General features: G+C 35.1%; 3 protein-coding genes and 1 long non-coding RNA gene across 4 annotated transcripts; all 4 read right to left on the bottom strand.

Annotated features, from left to right (window-relative positions):
* Window positions 1-5,726: 5,726 nt before the first annotated feature.
* On the bottom strand, window positions 5,727-6,761 carry LOC112763953 (uncharacterized). Its single transcript, XM_025809488.1, has one exon. It carries the CDS (start codon window positions 6,759-6,761, stop codon window positions 5,727-5,729), a length of 1,035 nt encoding a protein of 344 aa, XP_025665273.1.
* Window positions 6,762-14,188: 7,427 nt separating this feature from the next.
* Window positions 14,189-15,902, bottom strand: LOC112766182 (putative clathrin assembly protein At4g40080). The gene has a single exon (XM_025812069.3). It carries the CDS (start codon window positions 15,531-15,533, stop codon window positions 14,472-14,474), a length of 1,062 nt encoding a protein of 353 aa, XP_025667854.1. The 5' UTR covers window positions 15,534-15,902; the 3' UTR covers window positions 14,189-14,471.
* Window positions 15,903-17,895: 1,993 nt separating this feature from the next.
* On the bottom strand, window positions 17,896-20,237 carry LOC140181070 (tropinone reductase-like 3; the record flags this gene model as incomplete). The annotated part of the gene is made up of 3 exons (XM_072223622.1): window positions 17,896-18,091; window positions 19,866-19,982; window positions 20,055-20,237. Coding segments are annotated over 3 exons (309 nt in total), but the record flags the coding sequence as incomplete, so codon positions are not given.
* Window positions 20,238-20,307: 70 nt separating this feature from the next.
* On the bottom strand, window positions 20,308-22,714 carry LOC112766314 (uncharacterized). Its single transcript, XR_003184254.3, has 6 exons — window positions 22,317-22,714; window positions 21,866-22,033; window positions 21,454-21,497; window positions 21,334-21,370; window positions 21,145-21,212; window positions 20,308-20,534 (listed from the first exon to the last, which is right to left on the bottom strand). It is a non-coding gene; the product is annotated as an uncharacterized lncRNA (long non-coding RNA).
* Between the last annotated feature and the right edge of the window lie 1,243 nt (window positions 22,715-23,957).

Below are 23,957 nucleotides of genomic sequence, written 5' to 3'. Positions count from 1 at the left end.
CCGGTCCCACAGCCACAGTCAGAGCCAGAGCCTATCGTTGTACCTCCCACTGATCCTCCGGTTTAGCATCGAGGCCGATGCTTGGTTTTAAGTGTGGGGAGGGCACCGGTAGCATTATTTGGGAACCGGTGAACTTTTCGGCCTAGTTATCTCATTTTGCACATCTTTGTATATATTTTGATGCATTTCTAGTTTGCTTTGGATACTTTTATTGCTTATTTTGGATTTTAGATATTTTGATGCTTATGGATATTTTTAGATGTTTTGGATGATAGATTCCGTACTTTTAGTTGGACTCTTCTTTATACATTTTGTTTATCTTTGTTTTTAGTTTGTAGTTGTGATTAGAAATCATACTTTGGATTGCAAATATTTAGTCACCCTTTTTGCATAATATATTGGTTCTAAATGAAAAAGAAAAGGGTGAACTAAGAAAATTTTTGAACTTTTCAATCACAACAATGCTTAGTCAAACATTGAGATTTTTTCAAGAAGTTTAAATATAGGGCATTAACCCAATTGATTGAAAGAGAATTTTTTGAAACTTGCTTGAATTTCATACCTCGTGAAGCATGTATTGAATTGAGAACACAAGCTTGTGAGACTTGAGCCTATTGATGTGGTTACATTTTATAACCACTTATTTTCCATTCTTGTGTGAAATTGTTCTCTTTCCATGATTGTGATCCTTGATTTGCTTGATTCTATAAGTCCGTTTATTTCTTGTGTTTGTGCATTTATATGATTGAGGCCATTCTTTCATTAGCCATTTACCCAAATAGCCAACCTTTTACTCTCCATTGTTAGCCAATTTTGAGCCTATGCTTAACCAACTTATTCTTATTTTAGCACATTACAAGCCTAAGGCAGAAAACCAATGAAAAGTCCTTGTTTGGATCTTTGATTGACCTAGGCTAGTGAGAGTGTTTTACTATTCAAAGTTGGTGAGGCTTGGAAACATTGGATGGGATAAAAAGGGGCAGTACACTTTTATGTTTAGGAATTGGGCACATATTCATGTATTGATCAAATGTAGAGACCTTATGCATTGATGTTCTTGTATTTAGTTTGAAAGAAGAAAATGAAAAAAAAAAAAGGGGGATGAAAAGAAAAGAAAAATGAAAAAAATGATGATGATGAAAAAGAAAAAAATAATACAATAAAGAAGGGACAAAATGCCCCAAAGTGAAGTCAATAAAAAGGGGATCAATGCATAAGTATTATGAATCAAATAAGAATGCATGAGTATGTAAGAAAAAGTGAAGAATGGGTAGTAGAATAGCTTGCATTTGTATAGGTCATTAAATAGGTTAGGTGGGAAAGTCTATGCTAATCAAAGACTCAAATCCTAGTCCACTTGACCATAAATGATCCTACCTTGACCCTAACCCCATTACAACCTAAATGAAAGACCTCGTGATGAATGTATGCATGCATTGAATAAGTGTTGATTGTTAGAAGAAAATCAAATTTTGAAAAACATGATTAGAAGAGAATTGAGTGAATTAACCCTTAAACACTTGAGTGAATAGAGCGGATACACATCCGGTGAGGGTTCAAAAGTTCAATCACATGTGTTCACCCATATTATCTATATTCTTGCAAGTTTGAACTCTTTTTGACAATTCAATACAATTGTGGTTTGGACTTAGTCCTTATTGCCTAGCTCTTGTGCTTACACATGCTCTCTTGGGAATTAATCTGTTTGAACTAAGCATTTCCAATTGCTTTAGATAATTGCATTTAGATAGGACTCATATAGTTTAGTTGCATTCAATAAATGTCATAACCCTTAGTTCCTTCTTAATTTAGCATGAGGACATGCTAAGGTTTAAGTGTGGGGAGGTTGACAAACCCCAATTTGACGGTTTGTTTTGCATTGAATTTAGAGTATTTTGATAACCTTTTGTCACATTTAACCTAGGAATTAGCATGATTTTGTTATCTCTCCCATATTTGTGCTTAAGTGTAAAAACATGCTTTTTAAGCCCTATTTTGATGAATTCTAGTTCTTCTTTGATTCCATAAGATGCCTTGATGTGTTTACTAGTAATTCCAGGATTGAAATAGGCTAGGCATGGATCAAAGGAAGCAAGGAAGGAAGCATACAAGTGGAGAGAAGCATAAAAAGGCAAAGAAGCAAATTCAGCCATGCACGCGCACGCGCACAAGGCATAGAAAGAAAAGTATAGAAAAAAATGGAAAAAGAAAGAAAACGAAACAAGAAAGAAATAAAAAGGGGACAAAATGCCCCAAGGTGAAGCTCAATAAGATCAATGCATATGAGTTGTGAAATGAAAAGAAAATGCATGAGTATGTGAAAAGGTGAAAAATGGGTAGCTAGATTAGAACTTAATTGTATAGGATGTCATAGGATAGGTGGGAAGTTTAAGCTTATCAAAGATTCAAATTTCGAGCTCACTTGACCAAATATGCATCCTACCTTGACCCTAGCCCCATTACAACCAATGAAAAGACCTCATGATACTTGTATGCATGCATGAAATAAATGTTGATTGTTAGAAGAAAAACAAATCTTGGAAAGCATGAAATAGAGGAGAATTGAGTGAATCAACCCTAAACACTTGAGCGAATAGAGTGCAAACACATCCGGTGAGGGTTTGATGCTCAATTACATGTTTTCACCTATGATCATCATTCTTCATGCAAGTTTGTAAAAATATTTAATAACTCAATTCAATTGTGGATTAGACTTGCTAGTCCTTAGCCCTTGTGCATATATGTTTCTTGGGAATTGATTTATTTTGACCAAGCACTTGCATTCATTTAGATAGTTGCATATAGGTAGATTGCATTTAGTTAGTTTCCATTGAATAAATACCATACCCTTACTTTATTCTTGGTTTAAGCATGAGGACATGCTTGGTTTAAGTGTGGGGAGGTTGACAAACCCCATTTGTAGGGTTTATCTTGTATTGATTTTTGGGGATTTTATCACCTTTTACCCATATTTATTCAAGAAATAGCATGGTTTTGTATATTCTCCTTTAATTGTGCTTGAATGTGAAAACATGCTTTTTAGGACTCAAAATAGCTAAATTTAATTCACCTTGATTCTATTAGATGCCTTGATATGTTTGTTAAGTGATTTAAGGTTTAGGAGGCAAAGATTGGATCAAGGGAATGAAGAAAGAAAGCATGAAAAGTTGGAGAACTCATGAAGAAATGGAAGAACCGGAAAGCTGTCAAGCCGACCTCTTCGCACTTAATCGGCCATAACTTGAGCTACGGAGGTCCAAATGATGCGGTTCCAGTTGGGTTGGAAAGCTAACATCCGGGGCTTCGAAACGATATAAGATTTGCTATGGTTGAACCGCGCATGGTGACGCGTACGCGTATAGTACGCGCACGCGCCGTTGCTGCCACCTGGTTCACTTAAAACAAAACGTGGCCAGCGAATTCTAAAGCCTTGTGGGCCCAATCCAACTCATTTCTGATGCTATTTAAGCCAAGGATTGAAGGGGGAATGAAGAGGCTTTTCATACTTTTACATACTTTTCATACTTTAGAAGTTAGTTACCATTAGTTTAGTTTTAGTTTAGTTGAGTAGTGAGAGTTAGTTTCTAGAGAGAGAAGCTCTCTCTTCTCTCTAGAATTAGGATTAGGATTAGGTTTAGTTCTTAGATCTAGGTTTTAATCTTTGCTTTCTTCTACTTCTACCTTTCAATTCTTTGTTGTTACATTCACCATTCTTCCATTCTTTTGTTGCAATTCCCTTTATGTTGTTCTTATGTTTTGTTGTAGATCTACTATTGTTCATTCCATTTTCTTTCAATTCAATAAGAGGTAATTCATGTAGATCTTGTTTCTTTTGATTGTTGTTGTTAATTCATTGCCATAATTGTTGTTAGATTCTATTTTTGTTATCAATTTACTTTGCTTTTCTTTTATGCCTTCCAAGTGTTTGATGAAATGCTTGGTTGGATTTTAGTATAGATTTTGTTCCTCTTGGCTCTGATAGAGTAATTAGTGACGCTTGAGTTATCTAATGTCTTTGTTGATTGATAATTAGAAGTTGCTAATTGATTTAGATATCACTAAAGCTAGTCTTTCCCTTGGGAGTTGGCTAGGACTTGTGGCTCAAATCAATTCATCCACTTGACTTTCCTTTAATTAGTAAGGGTTAACTAAGTGGTAGCAATGAACAATTCTCATCACAATTGAGAAGGATAACTAGGATAGGACTTCTAGTTCTCACACCTTGCCAAGAGTCTTTTATAGTTGTTAGTTTATTTTCATTGCCATTTACTTTTCATGCTTCTTATCCAAAACCCCAAAATAACTCATAACCAATAACAAGACACTTTATTGTAATTCCTAGGGAGAACGACCCGAGGTCCAATACTTCGGTTTATAAATTTTAGGGGTTTGTACTAGTGACAAACAACTTTTTGTATGAAAGGATTAGTGATTGGTTTAGAAACTATACTTGCAACGAGAATTCATTTGTGAAATTCTAAACCATCAAAAATCCATTCATCAGGGACTCCAAGGTACTTTCCGAGATCATTTGTTCTCTGAAAATGTAAGGCTTCACTAATCTCATTTCTTATATGATGCCCCACGTTATTGGAGAAGAAGATCCTAGTCTTTTCAATATTAACTTTCTAACCGGAACTATCACAAAAGGCACCAAGAACTCTATCAATTATCTGGGCCTGCTCTAAACTAGCTTCAGCAAAGAGAATCAAGTCATCGGCAAAACAGAGATGAGAGAGCTCAAGACCACCCCTATTAAGTTTGATGGGTTTCCAGTAACCCAGGTTGACCGCTTCTGATATGAGCTGAGAGAGACGTTCCATGCACAGGACAAAAATATAAGGTGAAATAGGATCACCTTGACGAATTCCTCTAGTAGGAGTAAATTCATCTAAAGCTTCTCCATTCCAAAGCATTCTCATTCTGGCTGAAGAGATACACGTATATATGAGATTAGAGATGTGAGATGGGATCCCAATATCATCAAGAGTATTATTAATAAAGCTCCATTTCAATCTGTCATAAGCTTTTTCCAAATCAATCTTAATGGCCATCCAGCCTTTATCACCCTTTTTGGTTCGCATGGAGTGGATGACCTCCTGAGTGATGATGATATTATCAGAGCTATGCCTGCCAGGGACAAAACTGCATTGTGTCGGTTGGACAAGCTTCTCCATAATATATCTCAACCGCTTGGCAAGAATCTTTGTGATAACTTTATACGAAACATTGCACAAACTAATCGGCCGCATTTGTTTTAAAGTAGTAGAGGGCTCCAGTTTAGGAATCAAAACAGTGAGAGTTTCATTTATCTCTTTCACCTTGTGGGGATTACTAAAGATATTCTGCACGAGCCTACACAAATCAGCACCAATCTTATCCCAATTATGTTGGTAAAAAATAGCATGAATCCCATCCTTACTTGGTGCTTTGAAGCTGCCCATAGTAAAAATAGCATCCTTTATTTTCCACTCAGAAACGTGACCACCAATCAGATTTAAATCATCATTGCTCAGGCCAGGAAATCTTTGGTTTAGGACAAAAGGAGAGTCAGGAGTATCATCCAAGTATAACTTAGCATAGAATGAAGTTACCATCATCTCAAGTTCAACACTCTCTGTAATCCAATTCCCATTATCATCTTGTAACGCCTCAATTCTATTTCTTCTTCTTCTAGCCATAGTAGTGCCATGGAAGTATTTAGTGTTGCGGTCACCAAATTGTATCTAATTACACCGAGATTTCTGAAACCAGAGTAGCTCTTCCTGTGCTAACGTCTCTTCATACTCTGCCCAAAGTCTTCCCTGCAGATCTTCTAAGAACCGGTTGTATCCATTACTAATATTGTTTGTAATGCCCTGTAACCTTCTCAAAATTCTGGATTTCTTTTTATTAATGTCACCAAACACATTGGAATTCCAGATTCTGAGAGAGTTTTGAAAATCATTCATACAGTTATTCCAAGAATCCTCAAACTTCCAGCTTCTTTGAACTAAATTCTTAAAATCAGGATGAGATAACCAGCCAGCAAGAAAATGAAACGGCCTCCTTCTTCTGTTGGGAGGGGCAGGATGAGAAAATTGCAGAAGAAGAGGAGAATGGTCAGATTTTAACATAGGGAGATGTTTGATTCTAGCATCAGGAAAGCACATCTGCCACTCCATATTGCTGAGACCTCTGTCAAGGCCTTCAAACAAACTCCCACGCTTCCAAGTGAAGGGCCAGCCCGAGTATCCTAAATCCAGAAGACCGCAGTTAGAAACACAATTTTGAAAGTCTCTACAAGCACTGTTATTTTGTGAAATAGAGCCCCCCTTCCTCTCAAAGTCATGCAGATACGCATTAAAATCTCTAATAACGCACCAGGGGAGATTCATAGATTCACTAAGAAATTCAAGATCCTTCCAGAGCTGTTTTCTCAAAGATCTCTGAGGACTGCCATAAATAGCCGTCAACATCCATGGAGATGAGTTCCTGCCTTGGATTCTCATGTGAACAAATTGGAATTTGTGCCAAAGGATTTCTACTTCCCAAATATCCGAATTCCACAAGCACCAAATACCCCCAGATTGGCCCCTTGCATCTTCAACAAACATGCCATCAAACCCTATTCTATTCCTGACGGTCCTTCCCCGATCCCCACTAATATGGGTTTCCAATAGAATGACAAAATTCAAATCATAATCTCTCTTAAGGTCTCTAATAAGGTTAGGAAACGTCTTTCCGCCCGCACCCCGACAGTTCCAGGTAAGAATATTCATGAGAAACTAACAAAAAAGAGAAGGTTACCAAGAACCAAGGAGTCAGAAATTAAACACGGTCTGAGGCATCAGCCCCATCCGTTTTGCTAACCCGATTCACGGAGTTCTTCTGAGTGCCAGTTGTTCCAGTCACATACGATGGAGTTGCATCAGGTGGTTTTTCCGGTGCCGATCCCACAATCACTGATTTTCCTCTGTCTTCTGGGTCCGGACGATGAGCACAGCGATGAATCCCCAAAGAGCTTGTATCTTCATTGCTCCCGTGACTAGTATTTCCATTTCTCGTAGCATTGAAATCTTCCCACTGTTGCTTCACCATATCCCTCATGTTTTCCATAATGGCTTGCTCCATGTCCTCCTTGTACGGGTCCTTTGAAGTGGAAGGTTTGCTTTGTGGCACTACCACTGTAAAAGAATCAAAGGCCAAAGGAGCCTTTTCAATAATTTTTTGTTTAAGTTTAAAGCCCTTTTTTGGAAGGATTGGGCCTATTCTTGTGGTTGAGCCTTTATTAATGGCTTGGGGGTTTTTGCTTGCTCCTTTTTTGAGAAATCTTTCTTTGGCCATAATTGGTTTAGTAACAATAGTTTGGGCTTGACTTGTTGGAGGCCCAGATTGCATGGGAGCCTTTGGAGGAAGTTCATCATGTTGAGAAATATCATGCGCAGTAACCGCACCCCCATCAATCAGGACATTGAAGCGAGACCCATCCTTAGGACTTTGATTTATATCCCTCTTATTTTCCTTTTCATTATTATGGGGGCCATTAGTATTAACTGTGCCTTTATTACCAGGATCATATCTTTCCTATTTTTTCCTTAGTGATCGTTTGACCATCATCCAGGGACCAAAATCAGGAGGAGCCTGATCAACGCAATCAACCCCTTGATTCGCGCACTTTCTCTGGATAGCAAGATCCCCCGTGATTGAGCCCTCCGGCTGACCCTCCTTCTCCTCGACCGGCGTTTCGACATTCCCATCCTTCGGTGAGCCTTCCACACGTACAACGACTTCACTACACTGATCACTACGATGACCGTATTTTCCACACTGAAAGCAGATGAGATGAAGTCCTTCGTACTCAATATTAAGAGTGCTTCCCAAAACTGAGATTCTCGGAACTAATTTTCTTGTCAAGTCAATCTCAACACAAATTCTGGCAAACCTCCCTCTCGAGTGAATGGAGGTAGCTCGATCAATCTTTAGCATGGTTCCAATAGCTGATCCAACTCGCCATAGAAACCGATGATTATACAGCTCTATAGGAAGATTCGGAATACGGACCCATGCCGCAATCTTCTTAATCGTACTCTCCGATGTCAGAAAGAATGGTCTCCACCTCTGAACAATGAGATAATGCCCTGCGATCATCCATGGTCCGTCCAAGAGAGCATATGCCCTGCGATCATTCATGGTCCATCCAAGAGAGCGTGTGAGCAGTCCTCCTCATCTGAAAAATGAACCAAAAAATAGTCACGATCCATATCGATAATATTTATCTTACCTTTCTTAACCCAATCCCTAGTTAGACGTTGTTCCATGAATCCCAGGCCGACTCTTTTGCCCAAAACTTTGACAACTAAAGCAGCATGCCATGGCTTGCACCATTCATCGAACTCGTCTTTTGATACCGGAATGCTCGGACAAGGATCAAAAGCTTTATTTTTCGTTTCCTGTGCCTCCATATCTATGTACCATCGATCCTCCGGGTTAGGATCCTCCTCTGCCACATCCACGATATTCCCCTCCCATGCATTCTCAGGAGAGGAAAGTAATGTTTCTTTATACGATATTTTTTGCGAAATAGTAGATCCAGATGAATCATTCGCAACCATCTGTATATTATCTTCTTTTTTGTTCAGATCAATCTCCTCCCGATCTTTGACTTTTTTTGTACTACGTTGTTTTAGGTCATGAACTTGTGTTGAAACCCTCGCAGAGCTCGCAAAGTCACTCATCTCGTTTTCTCTATGCGTGACATTGTTAATACAATGTGATTCTAATGCTATTATCTCTTATGAATAATTTTAGAGATTTGAGCAATCATTCAAATACTTTAATAAGAGACATTCATAATTGGAAGGTTAGGAATTAGGAGTTATTTTTTGTACATATTTATAGAGAAGGAATTATTTTTTGTACATATCCAAAGACATAATTAACATCTTAGCTGATAATAAACAAGGAATTATTTTGCTCCGACTAGTTTGTATTTAAATTTTTTCTTTCGGACTTGACCTCGCTTTAATACCCAAATAAAATAAAATAAAATGTTACTTGTAGAGTATGTTAAACCATTGAGTTAATAATTTAATACTCAAATTGGTCTCTAAACTTGCAGTCAAACCTTAATGTCGTCTATAAATTTAAAATTGTTCCAAATTTGTCCCTCAACTAAACAACGGTTGTCCTTGAAAAACTTTTTGATGACGAAATGATGATGTGATTGAATAGAGGCGACGTTGAAAGCCACGCTGGACTGGTAAAACGTCATTGTTTCAGTTTTGGCGTCCAAATAAAACATAAACGACACCGTTTAGAGTATTTTGAGGGGTTTTAACATATTGGAGTTAAAACCCTAAAAATTCCCTAAAGGACATCGTTTATGTTCTATTTGGGCGCCAAAAATAAAACGGCGACGTTTTATCAGTATAGCGTGACTTTCAGCGTGGCCTCCATTGTCACCGAAAAGTATCTCAGGAACAATAATTGTTAAGTTGAGGGACAAATTTAAAACAATTTTAAGTTCAAAGACAACATCAAAGTTCGACTGCTTTAAGCATTAACTCTAAATCGTTTGATGAAATTAATTAGGGAGTAGTAAATAGGGAAAAAAATCCTGGGAAATAGATTAAGAAGATTTAGACTAAGACAAAAAATAGAAAATCTTCATTAAATATTTAATATACAATATCTGAACTTTTTTTTTCTCAAAATCAGATAATTCCATTCATAAAATGAAAGAAACATATAGGTGTTCATATATGGGATAAATAAGAGAAATGGGGGACTTCCAACGCTCTACTATAGAGCTAACATCATATAATAATCTAATAAGAGAGATAAAAAATTAAAGTACTTATCAATTAGGAAGTGTTAATTTGTTGAAACTCTTTCTGCAGCTTCAAAGCCGACGCCATTATCTCTTTCACACTAGTTGATACATTTTCAAAGATGAACCTGTTCCTAGCCTTTCATAAGGATCAGCTCAAAATCACCATCATTATTCTCTGAGAGGAGCTATTGAGTTGGGTATGCAAGACTCCCATTCTCAAGTTTCACTCAACATAGAAATCAAAGTCTTCGGTGCTCCTTCTAATAGCTGGTATGCCCATTTTTTACCAAATTTTCTTCGATTTTACACAATGGAAGATGCAATGATTGATTGTTTCTGAAAATTGTAGGCATTTTCAGCAGATAGGTTGAATCGATGGGATGCGATAATGAAGCTTTTGCAGCACTGGAAGCTTTTCATGAAAGCCCCTCCAGAAAAAAATCTTAATCTTCTTTAGGATTTTCAACTTCTATAGTTCTCACCACAAATTCCGTTGTCACATATTTTTTGGGCAAAATTCAATGGGAGGATGCGAGAACCCATAAGCCACACGGTACCCAGTACTCACTTCATACAAACCACTTTTATTAAGGGCCCAATAAATTTTATCTTCTCCACCCCTAATTGTTGTTGCTAGCACACGCTGACTAGTGTCCTCAGAAAAAATACTTCTAATTAGAGTTTGATTCCACTAACCATTAGAAAGTATTAAGTTTTTACCATCAATAGTGGTTGATTTTATAAATTGGAAGTTTCAGATGAAGAAACAACATAAGGATGTGGAGGAGCAAGCCAAGGATCACTGAAGATTCGGATACTGGATCCAGCACTAACTCGCCAAACCAGTCTCTTTTCAACAACTTTACGCCTTTCTAATATGCTACGCCACCCCACGAAGGTACTGTTCCGATCTTTGCATTCATTATAGAACTGTATCGAAAATATTTACCTTTGAGGAGTCTAGATAGAAGTGATTGTGGCTGAGAGACAACTTTTCAACATTGTTTTGCTAATAACGCCAAATTCTGAGTCCCTAGGTCCTTAAAACCTAGTCCACCTTCTAATTTTGGTCTTGTCATAGTATCCCAACTAACCCATGCCATTTTTTGCTCTGTACCTTTTTTACCCCACCAAAATTTGGAGAGTATGTTGTGAATCTCCCTAATTAAAGTGTTAGGAAGACCGAAACATGATAATGAATAAATTGGGATAGTCTCCCCAATAGCTTTGATTAGAATATGCCTGCCTGCAGAGGAGAAGTTTTCTTTTCCACCCTTGAACTCGCTTCCTCACCTTGTGCTTGATTTCTCCGAAGGTGGCCTTTTTTTATTTTTGGACTGTAGATGGAAGACCCAAATATTTATCCTGTGCACCAATATGATCAATTTTCAATTTCTGAGCCAGTAGTAATCGAGTAGCGAGAGGAGTATTATTACTAAAGAATAGAGTTGATTTATGCAAATTAATTTTTTGGCCACTGAACCCCTCGTATGACTGAAGAAGATTGAGAATATTTTCACAACTGTTTTTTGACGCTTTGCAAAAAAGGATTGAGTCATCCACAAACAATAAATGATTAACAGTAGGACATCTTCGGTTGATCTGAATACCTTCAAAAGACCGTTTTGCTCTGTCTTGTTTAGCAAAAAGGATAATCCTTCTGCATAGAAAAGAAAAAGGTATGAAGATAGAGGGTCTTCTTGACGGATACCTCTATTTGGTTTAAAAAAATCAAAAGGTTGACCTTCAACAACGACAGAGTAAGAAACTGAAGTCACCACCTCCTGTATCCAACCAATTCACCTAGATTCAAATCCCAACTTCTCCAAAATGAACCAAAGAAAATGCCACTCAACACGATCATAGGCTTTGCTCATATCCAATTTAACAGCCATTTCATTCGATAAACCCGTCTTCTTTGTCTTTAGATAGTGCATACATTCATGAGCGACTAGGACATTGTTTGAAACCAATCTACCCTTAATGACGCCACTTTGATTAGGGCTGATCAGCAAAATCATAAATTTCTGTAGTTGATAGACTAGTACTTTAGAAATAATCTTATACACAACTGAGGAAAGGCTGATGGGTCTAACTTGTGTCATATCTTTTGCATCAGGAATCTTAGGAATGAGACAAATTTGTGTATGGTTGAAGCTCTTTAGTAGTCTACCACTGACAAAGAAACTGCAGATAGCCTTAAAAACATCCTCCCTGACTAAACTCCAATATAATTGAAAGAATTTAGTCGTAAATCCATCATCACCAGGGGGCTCTGGGAGTGAACACTAAAGACCGCACATTTTACTTCATCAAAACTGACCGATCTACTTAATTTTCTGTTCATGGTTCTTGAAACTTTGGTTTCAAAATCTTCGAATGCATGTGCCGGATTAGCTTGGTTAATCGATGTGAAGATATCCTTGAAGTATGTTTCAGCTACTTGTGCAATTTCCTCACGGGTGGTAGCATACGTACCATCATTCTTTTCCAATTTCCAAATTTTATTTCTCCGGATTCTGAATTGGAATGATTGGTGAAAGAAACTTGTATTTATGTCCCCTTCTTTTAGCCACTTTACACGAGATTTCTCCCTCCAATAGCTTTCCTCCCTAAAGTAAGCATCCTCAAGTTTATTTTCCAAGGCTTCAACTTGTTCTCCCCCTGTAATACCCTCCTCTTTGAGAATTCCAAGCTGAGATGTGAGTTCACCAATGTCCTTCTTCGAATTAGATTTGTTCTGCTGCTGCCATTGAACAATACGGTACCTACAATACTTCAATTTTTGAGGCAAAACAAACATTGCTGAGCCATCCACCCATTCCTTCCAAGCTTCAATGATAATTACTCGAATTTCTTAAAAACCACACCATCTCTCCTGAAACTTAAACTTCGAATTAGATTTTTCTATGACCGGATTTATATCAAGGAGGATAGGCGCATGATCTGAACCGTTTTTGCGAGTCGAGGCAGCGAGGCCGATGGAAAACAATCCATCCACTCACTGTTTGCAAGTGCACGGTCAAGCCGCTCCCTGATTTGGTCCTGCCCTCGTCGCCTATTAGTCCGGGTGAATCTTCTCCCAATCATGTCCAAGTCCTTCAGTCCACCACCATCAATAAAATTTACAAATTCAGAAATAGATGAAGCTGATTTTAACCCTATCATTCCTTCTCATCGAGGCTCATTATAACATTAAAATCACCCATAGTTATAACTTTTCCAACGGAACCTTGTACAAAAGAGGAAAGTTCTGTGTATTGGATAGATCGAATCCCATCCAAGCTATTTAAATGTACCCCAATCAGCCTCAAGAACAGTTCGTAGCATGATCAGTTACCTTGGCAGTTATGAAGAACTCGCAAGAATCTCAACCGTTGTGCCATCCTTCCATGTTAAAGTTAATCCACCAGCTGTACTCGTCGGACTAATAGGAACACAATCTCAACTTACTTTCTACCAGACGAGATTAGTTTTTTGTTTCACATAGAAACACAATCTCGAGGAAGTGGAATTGACACATCTCTTTAAGGTTATGAACTGTTAGGGGTCTTTCCAAATCGCGACAATTCCATAAAAGAACTCTCATAGCGAATTAAAGAGAAGGAATAAAGGAAGGAATTGATAAAATCAAACATTGACCTAGATGGCACAAAAATTTTGTTTTAGAAAAAATTCTAGTAAAGCAAGTTGAAAGAGTATGTACTTCTCACATGAAAAAACCTAAACGACGCTCATCATTACTAACAGTTATCTTTTTTCTTACATTACTAAGTAAATAAGTGATGATACATTTACAATATCTAAACTTTTAATCCTGAAAAATATTTGAAAATTAAATTAAAAAAATCTAGACTAGGACCAAAAAAAAGAAAATCTTCATTAGATATTTAATATATAATATTTGAACTTTTAATCGGGAGAAATATTTGAAAACTAAATTATGCTCTTTTTTCTGACAAAAAAAATTCAGTAAGGATTAGTTTATAAAAGGAATAAAAATTAGTTAATAAACTTTTAGATGCATAACTTTAAATTTTGAATTTTTTTTTAAAATTCAAATACACTATATATATAAAAATTAAAAATTAAATAATTTGATATGTTTAATTAAATTATTATTTAATAATTTTTAACCATTAATTTTGTAAGAAAGCATCTGAATTTTTCCTTGTTTTTCGTTAAGTGATTTTTGTTATTTCCCTGATATAGTTTCAAACTTTGAATAATTGGATTAACACTTTACAATATTCACCGAATAGAAAATTCAAGTCAGATACAACTCGTATTTCAGCTGGAGACTTTTTATTTGAATAATAATTACCACCTAAATAGCCGTCTCCCATGCTTTAATAAAGTAAACATGAAAGAAACTCAACTCAAAAATTCTCTTAGAAAACTCTTATTTATATTTGTGATTTTGCTACATAAATCTCTATCTTGAACTGCACATTATGATTTATCTGTACAATATACACGAATTATCTGTCTACATGCGATCACTTTAATTATGCACCAACAGTAGACAGCCATCCCCACACCCACACCACTATAACAAAAGAAATTAAAGAAAAAAACCAAAAAATATTTTTTTAAAAAAAAGAAAAAGAAAAGGAAAAAGCCACCTTTGGAGTGAAAGAAAAAAGACCGTTGGTTGTCATCTTACCGTTGCTAAAGCAAAACTGGTGAGTGGGACCGGACTGGTTTGACCGGGTTCAAGAAACGGGTTAGTGTTAAACCGGATGGAATCGGCGGCGGTGTTGGAAGCCACCACCACCGTGAGCCACTTGCCTTCAATTTCCCCTTTGATCTTCAACCCTTTCTCCTTCGTTTCTCTAACCAAATCCCAGAAGCCACCGTTCCTCCCTTTATTAACGAACAGCATCACAAGCTTCTCCTTACACTCCTCCATCCTCTTCACATACCCAACCAACTCACTCACTTCACCAACATCCAAATTCTCCATTCTACCCTCCATCTCCTCCAACCTCATCACTATCTCTCTCTGAACGCTTCTGTAATCTTCCCCTACAAGCTTCACCACTTCGTAAACCAGCTCCTTCTTCTGAAGCTGCAATGACTCTGGAACCTTACCTAGCTGTTCCAAGAACGCAACCAGAGCTTCTATCTTGTACAGTAAATCCGCGTTTGAAGTTCCAAGAGTCAAAGAGTTTGTTTCTTGGATGGTGTTAGAAGAAGAAGATGATGAGTATCGGAGATAATAGCCTAGGATTCTTGAAACGGTTAGGCTTTGTTCTATGACTCCGGCGTACCAACGAACCCAGTCACTGAGTTGGAGCGATTCCAAGTCCGAGTCATCGCGGAAGGTTGAGAGGTTAAGGAAGTTGTGGCCGCCGTAGGAAGGGTAATAGGCGAGCTGATCTTTGAGGGTGAACGGTCCCTTGACGACGACGTTGTGGAGGGTGAAGAGACACTTGAGTGCCACGGTGGCACTGCCGGTGCGGTGGAGGCGGTCCATCAGGGCGTCGATGCAGACACGGGGGAGGAGGTGGGAGGTGTTGTTGGATGATGCGACGGCAAGAACGGCGGCGATTCGATCCTCGGAGGGAGGGCCGCTGAGAGCGTGGGTAGTGGCGCGGAGGACGCGGACTCGGACGGAGGACACGTGGCGCTTGATGGAGAGGGTGGCGACTATAACGGAGGCTTTGTCTTTGATATTGTAAGCCAAATTCCTTAGCTTATTTTTCTGTTGGGCCATCGCGGGAAGAATGAGGAGGGAAAATGGGAAATAATAATGTAGAGACAGCTACGACAATATAAAGGGTTTTGCTCAAGGTGCGGAATTAAAGGATAATTATTATAATAATCACAAGAAATTAAATTGGATTAAAGGTATATAATTGTGTTTGATGTGGCTACACTTTCCTAGTCTCTGCTTCCAGGGGTATTCCGTGTGTGTTGTTAACGCGGCCAAGGAACCTACATTTTATTATACCTGAAATTGATGGATAATGGATTGTGGATTATATATAGTAGTTTTGGACGGCAGAAATCCAATGATCGTGGCACATATGGTAATAGTGTAATGTTTCAGATTTTTAATTTAATTTTAATGATCTCCCGTTTCAAAATTTGTTTGGTTCCTTTTTTTTTTTTTGTCGGATTCGTTCCTAAAATATTATATGTTCTCTAAATTAATTTTTAAAATATTTTTTTAATTAAATTTCTTTCTTTAAAATTTTAAATTAATTATTGCTGATAATATCAGAATTTATTGATATGATACGTTAAATAATATCACAATATACGCCTGATATTTTTAATTAGCTGCTAATATAATAAATTTATAAAATTAAATTAAATTAATTTTAAATTAAAGAATAATGTCTTAAAATTTTTTCAGTTTTGGATTAATTTGATATAGTTTTATAAAATTATTATATTAACAGCTAATTAGAACTGTCATATTTGTGTTGTGGTTAGTATAATGTCATTTAACATGCTACATGTGCAAAATAATTAATCTGATTAATTCTTTTAAAACATGAATTTAATTAAAAAAATTTTGGAAGATCAATTTAAAAAATGAGTAATCTTTTAAGGATGAATTTAACTTTTTTTTTTTGTGAATTAACTACTAATTCGATAGTTAAAAGATTCTGGCATTGATACAAAATTTTTTTATTGTAAAATAAAAAATATTTAATTTCAAAACCATATTAAACTCTAGAATCCGTTTTGTTTGGGAGTTTTCATGAAGTTTGCTCAAGTCCTCGACGAACTTCATCAATTTTTTCAAAATTCGTTTAATTTATCGGCAAACTTTACCATATTCGTCCAACTATATAAGGTGGTCTTCTCAGATTTATCATTCACTTTATTTATCCCATGTTTTTTCGTCTCGTCTCCTTACAAAATTCTCAATTTTTCATCTCTACTCTAGTTATCCTTCTTCGCTTCTTATTAGACACTAAATAATTTCTCTTTTTTTTTTCTTTTTAAGTTAATTTATTGTTATGTTTTTTGAATAAATTTATTATATTAATTATTTAAAATGGATATTATGTAAAAATAGTTATTAGATATTATAGAAATAATTATTTAAAAATAGATATTAATAGAATAGATAATGTTATATACTTATATTTAACTTAAGTCATATTATATTGGATAATATTAGATGTCGGTGTATTTAAAGAATATTTAGCTTAATATTTTCTCAAATTAATTAGGTAGAGTTAATATGTTATAATTATTTTATTTAATATTTTTAGTTTATATTTAATATGTTATAATAGCTTTATCCTATTTTGTGTTAAAATTTATGTTATGTTAATTTGTTAAATTAGTTTATTTTAATTGTCGTTATGATTAATAAATTTAGTTTAGTTTATTTTAAATTATTTTATTATATTTATATTATTTTATTTTAATTTAATGTATTTCAGTGTAGCTTGATTATGTAAAACTTATTAGACTACAAAGACATCTTTTATAATTAGACCGTGTTGACTGTATTGCTAGAAGACTTGGACAATTGATTTTAACATTTAGTTTATGTTTTTTATAGATTAAAGTATGATTTTTTTTGTTAGGGTGTATGAGTTTTACGAATCAGAAGAAATTTATTGATGAGGTCTAACGAGGACATTAGGACATATACTACAAGAAAAAGTAATATTTGTAAAAAAAAAATTATTACAAAAAATTAAAATTTTAAAATAAAAGAATTTTGTAATAAAAAAAGGGGCTGTTGCAGTATGTTTCGTTACAAAAAGTTTTTGTAATAAAAAATAGAACTGTTACAATTCAAAATGATATTTTGTAATAAATTTTTCTGATACAAAAAATCAGAAATAGTTACAAAAATGGTAACAAATTTTGATATTCAAGCTATTTTTGGTGATAATCTATTTTTTCCTATCATAAAATTTTGTTACAAAATGTAACTTGATTTTGTAATATTTTTTTCTTTAGTTACAAAAGTAAAATAATTATTTTGTAACAATTTTTTTAATACAAATTACATGCATAATTTACTAAATTATTTTTTTAATTAACTAATATATTAACTATTTTACTAAGCAAGTCTACATTTATATAATATGTAAAAACATACATAATTCAAACATGCCTTATTTATCTAATATTGTTTTAAAACAAAATAACATTAGTGAGTACATTGATTAGTTTTACAAGTTATATGTCTTGCACAAGTTCAACCAAAAGTTAAAAGTTCTAACATAGATTAGTGTCTCTATGAATCAAAATATTCTTGAGCCCTCAAGGTAGCATGTGGTCACCATTTTAGCACTCCTGTAAATAAGAAAAACCGAAACAAAAAGTTAGGTGTATAGTCAAAAGTTCCTTAAGTTCAAAAAGTTTCTAAATTTTCAAAACAAGCAAGTTTGTATTTACTTCTCAACAATTCAAAAGCCAAAACAAGTGATACACATGTATGTGTAGAGCACATAATCAAGTAAATATCAATCACAAGTAAGTGGCATAAATTAAAACAATTTAGTGTTGACTAAGTTAGAAACATAAAGAAACATGTAAGCCAAAGAACATTCAAACACTAAATTCCAATGAAGCATAAAAATCATAAGGTTGAGACAAGACTTGAAAAATTCATGCCCTATGTGACTTAAGGTAAGTTATGCATGAATAAAATAAATCAAATTAGCCACATTGGTAGAAAGAAATCTTCAACCTTGTGAGAGCATGCAAAAGAGGCTCTTTTTTAAAAGAATTTCAAGTTCGTGGTCAATTTGAAATTCACTTGAACTATTCAATGTATAGGAGTAATTTAGTATGAAAAAAAAAGGGCAAAGAATGTTAAAGGCATGACCACAACTTGCAAAGAAATATCTTCAGGGCAATCAGAAATCATGTAGCAAACAAGGGTCTATTTTGACACAGAAATTTGTCAAATAGAACTTGTTTGCTCAAACAACACAATGCAGTTTAATTGATCAACCAAATAGTGAATAACAAAACCCGAAGCTTCCACCTTCCAACAACCAAAACAGTGAAGCACTTAGCCGGATAATCAATCAATTGAGTTTAGCAATAGTTGAAAACCAAAAGCAATTAAATACCAACTCAATTAATTAATTGAATCAAAGATGAATATTGAAAATAGATTAAGATAAATTTTGGCAACATTTCAGCAATAAATTTGCCTATTTCACAATTTCAATCAATCAATTCAAATTTCATATGAATTCTTTGACAGTTAAAAACACAAAAAATCATAATGAATTCATAAGAAACAAGTAAATAAGCAAATTCCAGCAAGAAAACATGAGGAAACAATTAAAACCAATCCAACCAGCAAAGAAACAGAACAGCACTCAACAGAACAGCAATCAATGGCCCATCATACAGCACCCAAAACAGTAAAATGAACAAAGATAATGGATTCAGGCAGCATTCTATTCATTGAAGTTAATAACCATTGCACTTGCAAGCAGCAGGGGCACAGCAGTTTATCCATTAATTCAACAAAAAATCAATCAAGCCAAACTAAACGATTTCAGCAAGAGATTTATCAATAAAACCAATCTCAGTTCAGCAACCATCATCTATTCCAACACAAACAACAATAACTCAGCAGCATTTTCTTTTTCATTGAATTTAAGAATCATTTAACAAGCAAGCAATGAGGGGAAAAAATCAGCAGCAACCAACAGCAAGTATAGAGCAGCAATAACAACTTAATGTGAGAAATTATTCAACAACAAATGCACACACAATGCAATCACTATAAACACAAGTAACTATTCAAAAGGTATTTATGTTATTTCCAACAACATATTACACCGATTAAAACTATGATAATATTAAATGAATTCAAGGACTGAAGCCATAAACAATTAACTTTAGAATCAGAAGTTCAGATCTTAACACCATAATCAAATTATTTACCCCAAAAACAGGCACTATTAAGAAGGATTTGCAGTTGCGTTTGACACAATCACATCTATATTTTCACACTTATGTAATGTTCAACAGCATATTCAACAGCATTCAAACAAATTTTAATAAAGGATAATGCATTCGATAAAAATGAATAGAAAATGGTGACCTGTGCAGTTTTTTGAATCAAATCCTTTCTCTGTTGATCGTTGGAGACATGGCAAACAAGGGCCAAAACTTCAATTCCTTTAGCCCTAAGTTTCTCTGCAGCCTCTTCAACATTTTGCTGTAGAAACAAGGAAATTGAGTAATGAATATAATTAATTGGAGGCAAAGAGGAAGAGAAAGGGAAAAAGACCTGCTTGCGAGAAGAGATGACGACGGAAGCACCTTCCAAGCCCAGCCTTTCAGCTAGGGGTGTTCGCGGTGTGGTTTGGTTCGGTTTTTGAAGGAAAAACCATCCGATCCGATCGTTTAAATAAACTGCGGTTCGGTTTGGTTCGGTTTTTTTGTCAATGTCATCCGAACCAAACCAAACCAATTAATATCGGTTTAGTTTGGTTCGGTTTGTTCGGTTTTTTCAATCAAATAAAAAAAATTCTACCATACTATTATGCAAAGTCATAACATTGAAATTGACAAACAGAAATACACAATAGCTAACAAAGTCTTGATCTAATGAAATTTAACGACAACAGAATTCAAATATGACAATTAAAGAAGTTTAATAGTTCAACAGTCAACACAACTGAAAATAAAAATAAATTGTCATTAAACTGATAGCAAAGTTATGGTGTCTTCTCCAACAAAATAGATAAACTTCTTAATGCAAACCAACCTGAAATAAAAAAAAGTTACATAATAAGAACAACAACAACAACAATAACAATAACAATAACAATAATAATAATAATAATAATAATAATAATAATAATAATAAAATAATAAAAAAAAAAAAAAAAAAAAAAAAAAAAAAAAAAAAAAAAAAAAAAAAAAAAAAAAAAAAAAAAAAAAAAAAAAAAAAAAAAAAATAATAATAATAATAATAATAAATAATAATAATAATAATAATAATAATAATAATAATAATAATAATAATAATAATAATAATAAAATAATAATAATAATAATAATAATAATAATAATAATAATAATAATAATAATAATAATAATAATAATAATAATAATAATAATAATAATAATAATAATAATAATAATAATAATAATAATAATAATAATAATAAAATAAAAAAAAAAAAAAAAAAAAAAAAAAAAAAAAAAAAAAAAAAAAAAAAAAAAAAAAAAATAAAAAAAAAATAAAAAATAATAATAATAATAAATAATAATAATAATAATAATAATAATAATAATAATAATAATAATAATAATAATAATAATAATAATAATAATAATAATAATAATAATAATATAAGGAGAACAATTCTTACCATAAGATGTACTCAATCAGACTCAACACCAGAATCTTCTTCATTGGGATCACGTGTGGGTGCAACTTCTACAAAATATATAAAACAAGAAACAAACATAACAAATGATATATATTAATAAACTTTGAAAAATATAGATGCGATATATATTAATAAAACAAGAAACAATCATAACAAATGGGCTTTTACACATTCTGCAAGAACTTCAGTGTCATCAGGCACAAGCCTGCGGGAAGAGAGAGGCAATACTTCAGGTTGCATATCAATTGGAGGTTGGCTTTATGATGCAATAATAAGTACAACTGTTACCTGGATAAGTTGTATGTCCCTGCTATGTTGGAATTATCTGAACCCTGAAATTTAACGATGAAAAAAACACACAACAATGTTTAATTTGACTGATAAGCATACATATCATAATTATCATAACTTACAATATGTCACCTTTAAGATCCAAGTAAGTAGTAATTAATATACACTTACAAGGTTTGAGTGATAGCAGTCACTCATTATTGATTAACTAAATGATTAGGTTTCTAATCCATTGAATAAAATTCTTGTGCCATCTAGGTTGGACTCTTAACCATTTCATGATGTACATACATAGCTTAGTTAGATGTAATGAGAGTTGTTTTAAGTCAAATAAAGGACACTGACACAAAGGAACAAGTATTACTGAAAAAATTATGCACGATAATTGACCAAAGACAAGGGGTTGTACCTTGCATCTTCCAGTTAGAGGAGATGAGTGAGTATCATGAGTTCCAATGGACGCTTGGTGGAAACACGAAGCCCAAGCATTTTCACCCAAACTTTTGCTAATATATGGCAGAGAAAGTTTCTCTCTCGATTCAGAAACAACATATGTCACAGAAAGTAATTGAGACACCTGTTGCAGTATCAACATTTGACTAAGGTCAGTTCAGATGATAAAAAAGCAAGCGATGAAACCATATCAACCTCTAAATCAGGATTAAGATAATCAATATGATAGTACATAGACGCTACAGCAGCGTGTTATATATATAGGCCATATATACTTTAAAGTTATATTTTTCACCTTCTATTAATAGTGTAAGAAGTTCAACACTGAGCCACAAACAAAACTTAGCAACAAATCAGCAAATCAACAAATCAACACTAATGAACAGAATGCAAATGGTAAACATTACCTAAATCGGTGGCTCGTGCTCCATATTGACTTGGGAGGAAGGCTGAGTGGGAGACTGGGAGGTGCTGCCGTGCTGGGTTGAATTGATGGGTTAGGGTGCTGGCGTCTCAACGGCGGCGGCGTGGTGCTGTGCTGCCGTGTCGAGTCGGTCGGTGGTGGCTTCGTCTTGGCCTGATGTGCGATGAGCCAAAGGCTTCGCGGTGGTGGGTGGCTGGGTGCGCAGGTCGGCAGGTGTGGCTGGGTGCGCAGGTCGGCAGCCGGCAGGTGTGTATATTTGGAGAAGAGGGAGCGATGAGTACTGAAGGTTAGGGTAGGGATTGTGGAATTGGGGGTTAGGGTAGACGCAGTTTCGTTTGGGGGGTGGGGGTGTCGCACAGTTTCGTTTGAAGGGGGGAGGGGGGTGTGGGGGTTAGTAACGTTTAGGGTTTTTTAACCGGTTCGGTTCGGTTTGGTTAGGGTTTTCATATTCAAAATCGAAAACCGAACCGAACCGGACAAAAAACAGCAAAATCAATTTTTTCGGTTTTTTCGGTTATCGGTTAATTCGGTTTTCGGTTCGGTTCGTCGGTTTAGTTTGGTCCGGATCGGTTTTGAACACCCCTACTTTCAGCTATGGCGAAGCCGGTTCCAGACGGCAGAGGCGATATGGAGCACTGGGGGGTTCAGCCAGCAGCGGCGGTGGCTCCCCGTCTTCCCTTCTGTTCGCGTTCCCTCACCCTCAGACCAGATCGGCGGCGACTGGGCTCATCAACGACGGCGGCAACGAAGGGAATCGGCGATGATGAAGATGGCCCGGACAGCAGCAGCGACGCGACGCTTCTCCTCACGACGGCTTCCTCCTCGTGCAGTTCTGACAGCAGCTCGTGGACGGACCAAACGGCGGCGGCAACAGCGCGGCCTTCTCCTCCTTCTCCTTCCTCGGCTTGAACCTCTCTCTTCTCTGCGCGACACGACGGCGCAGCGGCAGTGACGCCCGCCGGCGCCGTCCTCACTCTCCCCTCCCCTTCTTCCTGTGAATCCCTCTCCTCTCTATCCTTTCTGTTTCTTGAGTTCGGTGCTGTTGTGTGTGAATGCTTCAAGCTTAATGAGTTTGCTGAGGGCGTTTATGTTTGGGAGATGAGTGAGGGTGGATTAGGGTTTTGAGTAAAAATAGGTTTAGGGGTAGTTTTGTAATTTCAAATAAAAGTGGAGATAATATAGTAATTAAGAATAAATTTTACTCCAACAATAATAATGTATAAAAATACTATTTGTTCATCAATTTTACAAATTACTTTCAATAAAATATTCAAATCCAAAAATTAGAAATAAATAATTAATTTTTTTATTTTCCAAAGCAGTAATATTAATATTTTAAATATTAATTATTTAGTCCAAAACATATAAAATTCTTATTATTTCATAATTACCAATTTTATAATTTAAATATAGAAAATAATCTAATACTTGTAAAATTGGATAATAATCCTAATTTATTTTAAATTCAATTAATCAAAACTTGCTCTAATTATCTTTAATAAAATAATTTCTGAAATTAAAACTATAAATAACTATATGATTTGAGACTTGATCATAATAAGATTTTTTTAAAAGTTCCAGGTCTTACAGATATGGTGGTGGTTATGGCGGCGGCGATAGAGGC

The sequence above is a fragment of the Arachis hypogaea genome, chromosome 17 (assembly GCF_003086295.3).
Source record: "Arachis hypogaea cultivar Tifrunner chromosome 17, arahy.Tifrunner.gnm2.J5K5, whole genome shotgun sequence".
NCBI lineage: Eukaryota > Viridiplantae > Streptophyta > Magnoliopsida > Fabales > Fabaceae > Arachis > Arachis hypogaea.
Note: the sequence above shows the minus strand (reverse complement) of the source record. Positions and strands in the feature narration are given on the sequence as shown.

Bases quoted from the DNA above. Each gene is read 5' to 3' on its own strand.
- LOC112766182 (XM_025812069.3), bottom strand. From the start codon at position 15,533: ATGGCCCAACAGAAAAATAAGCTAAGGAATTTGGCTTACAATATCAAA.
- LOC112763953 (XM_025809488.1), bottom strand. From the start codon at position 6,761: ATGAATATTCTTACCTGGAACTGTCGGGGTGCGGGCGGAAAGACGTTT.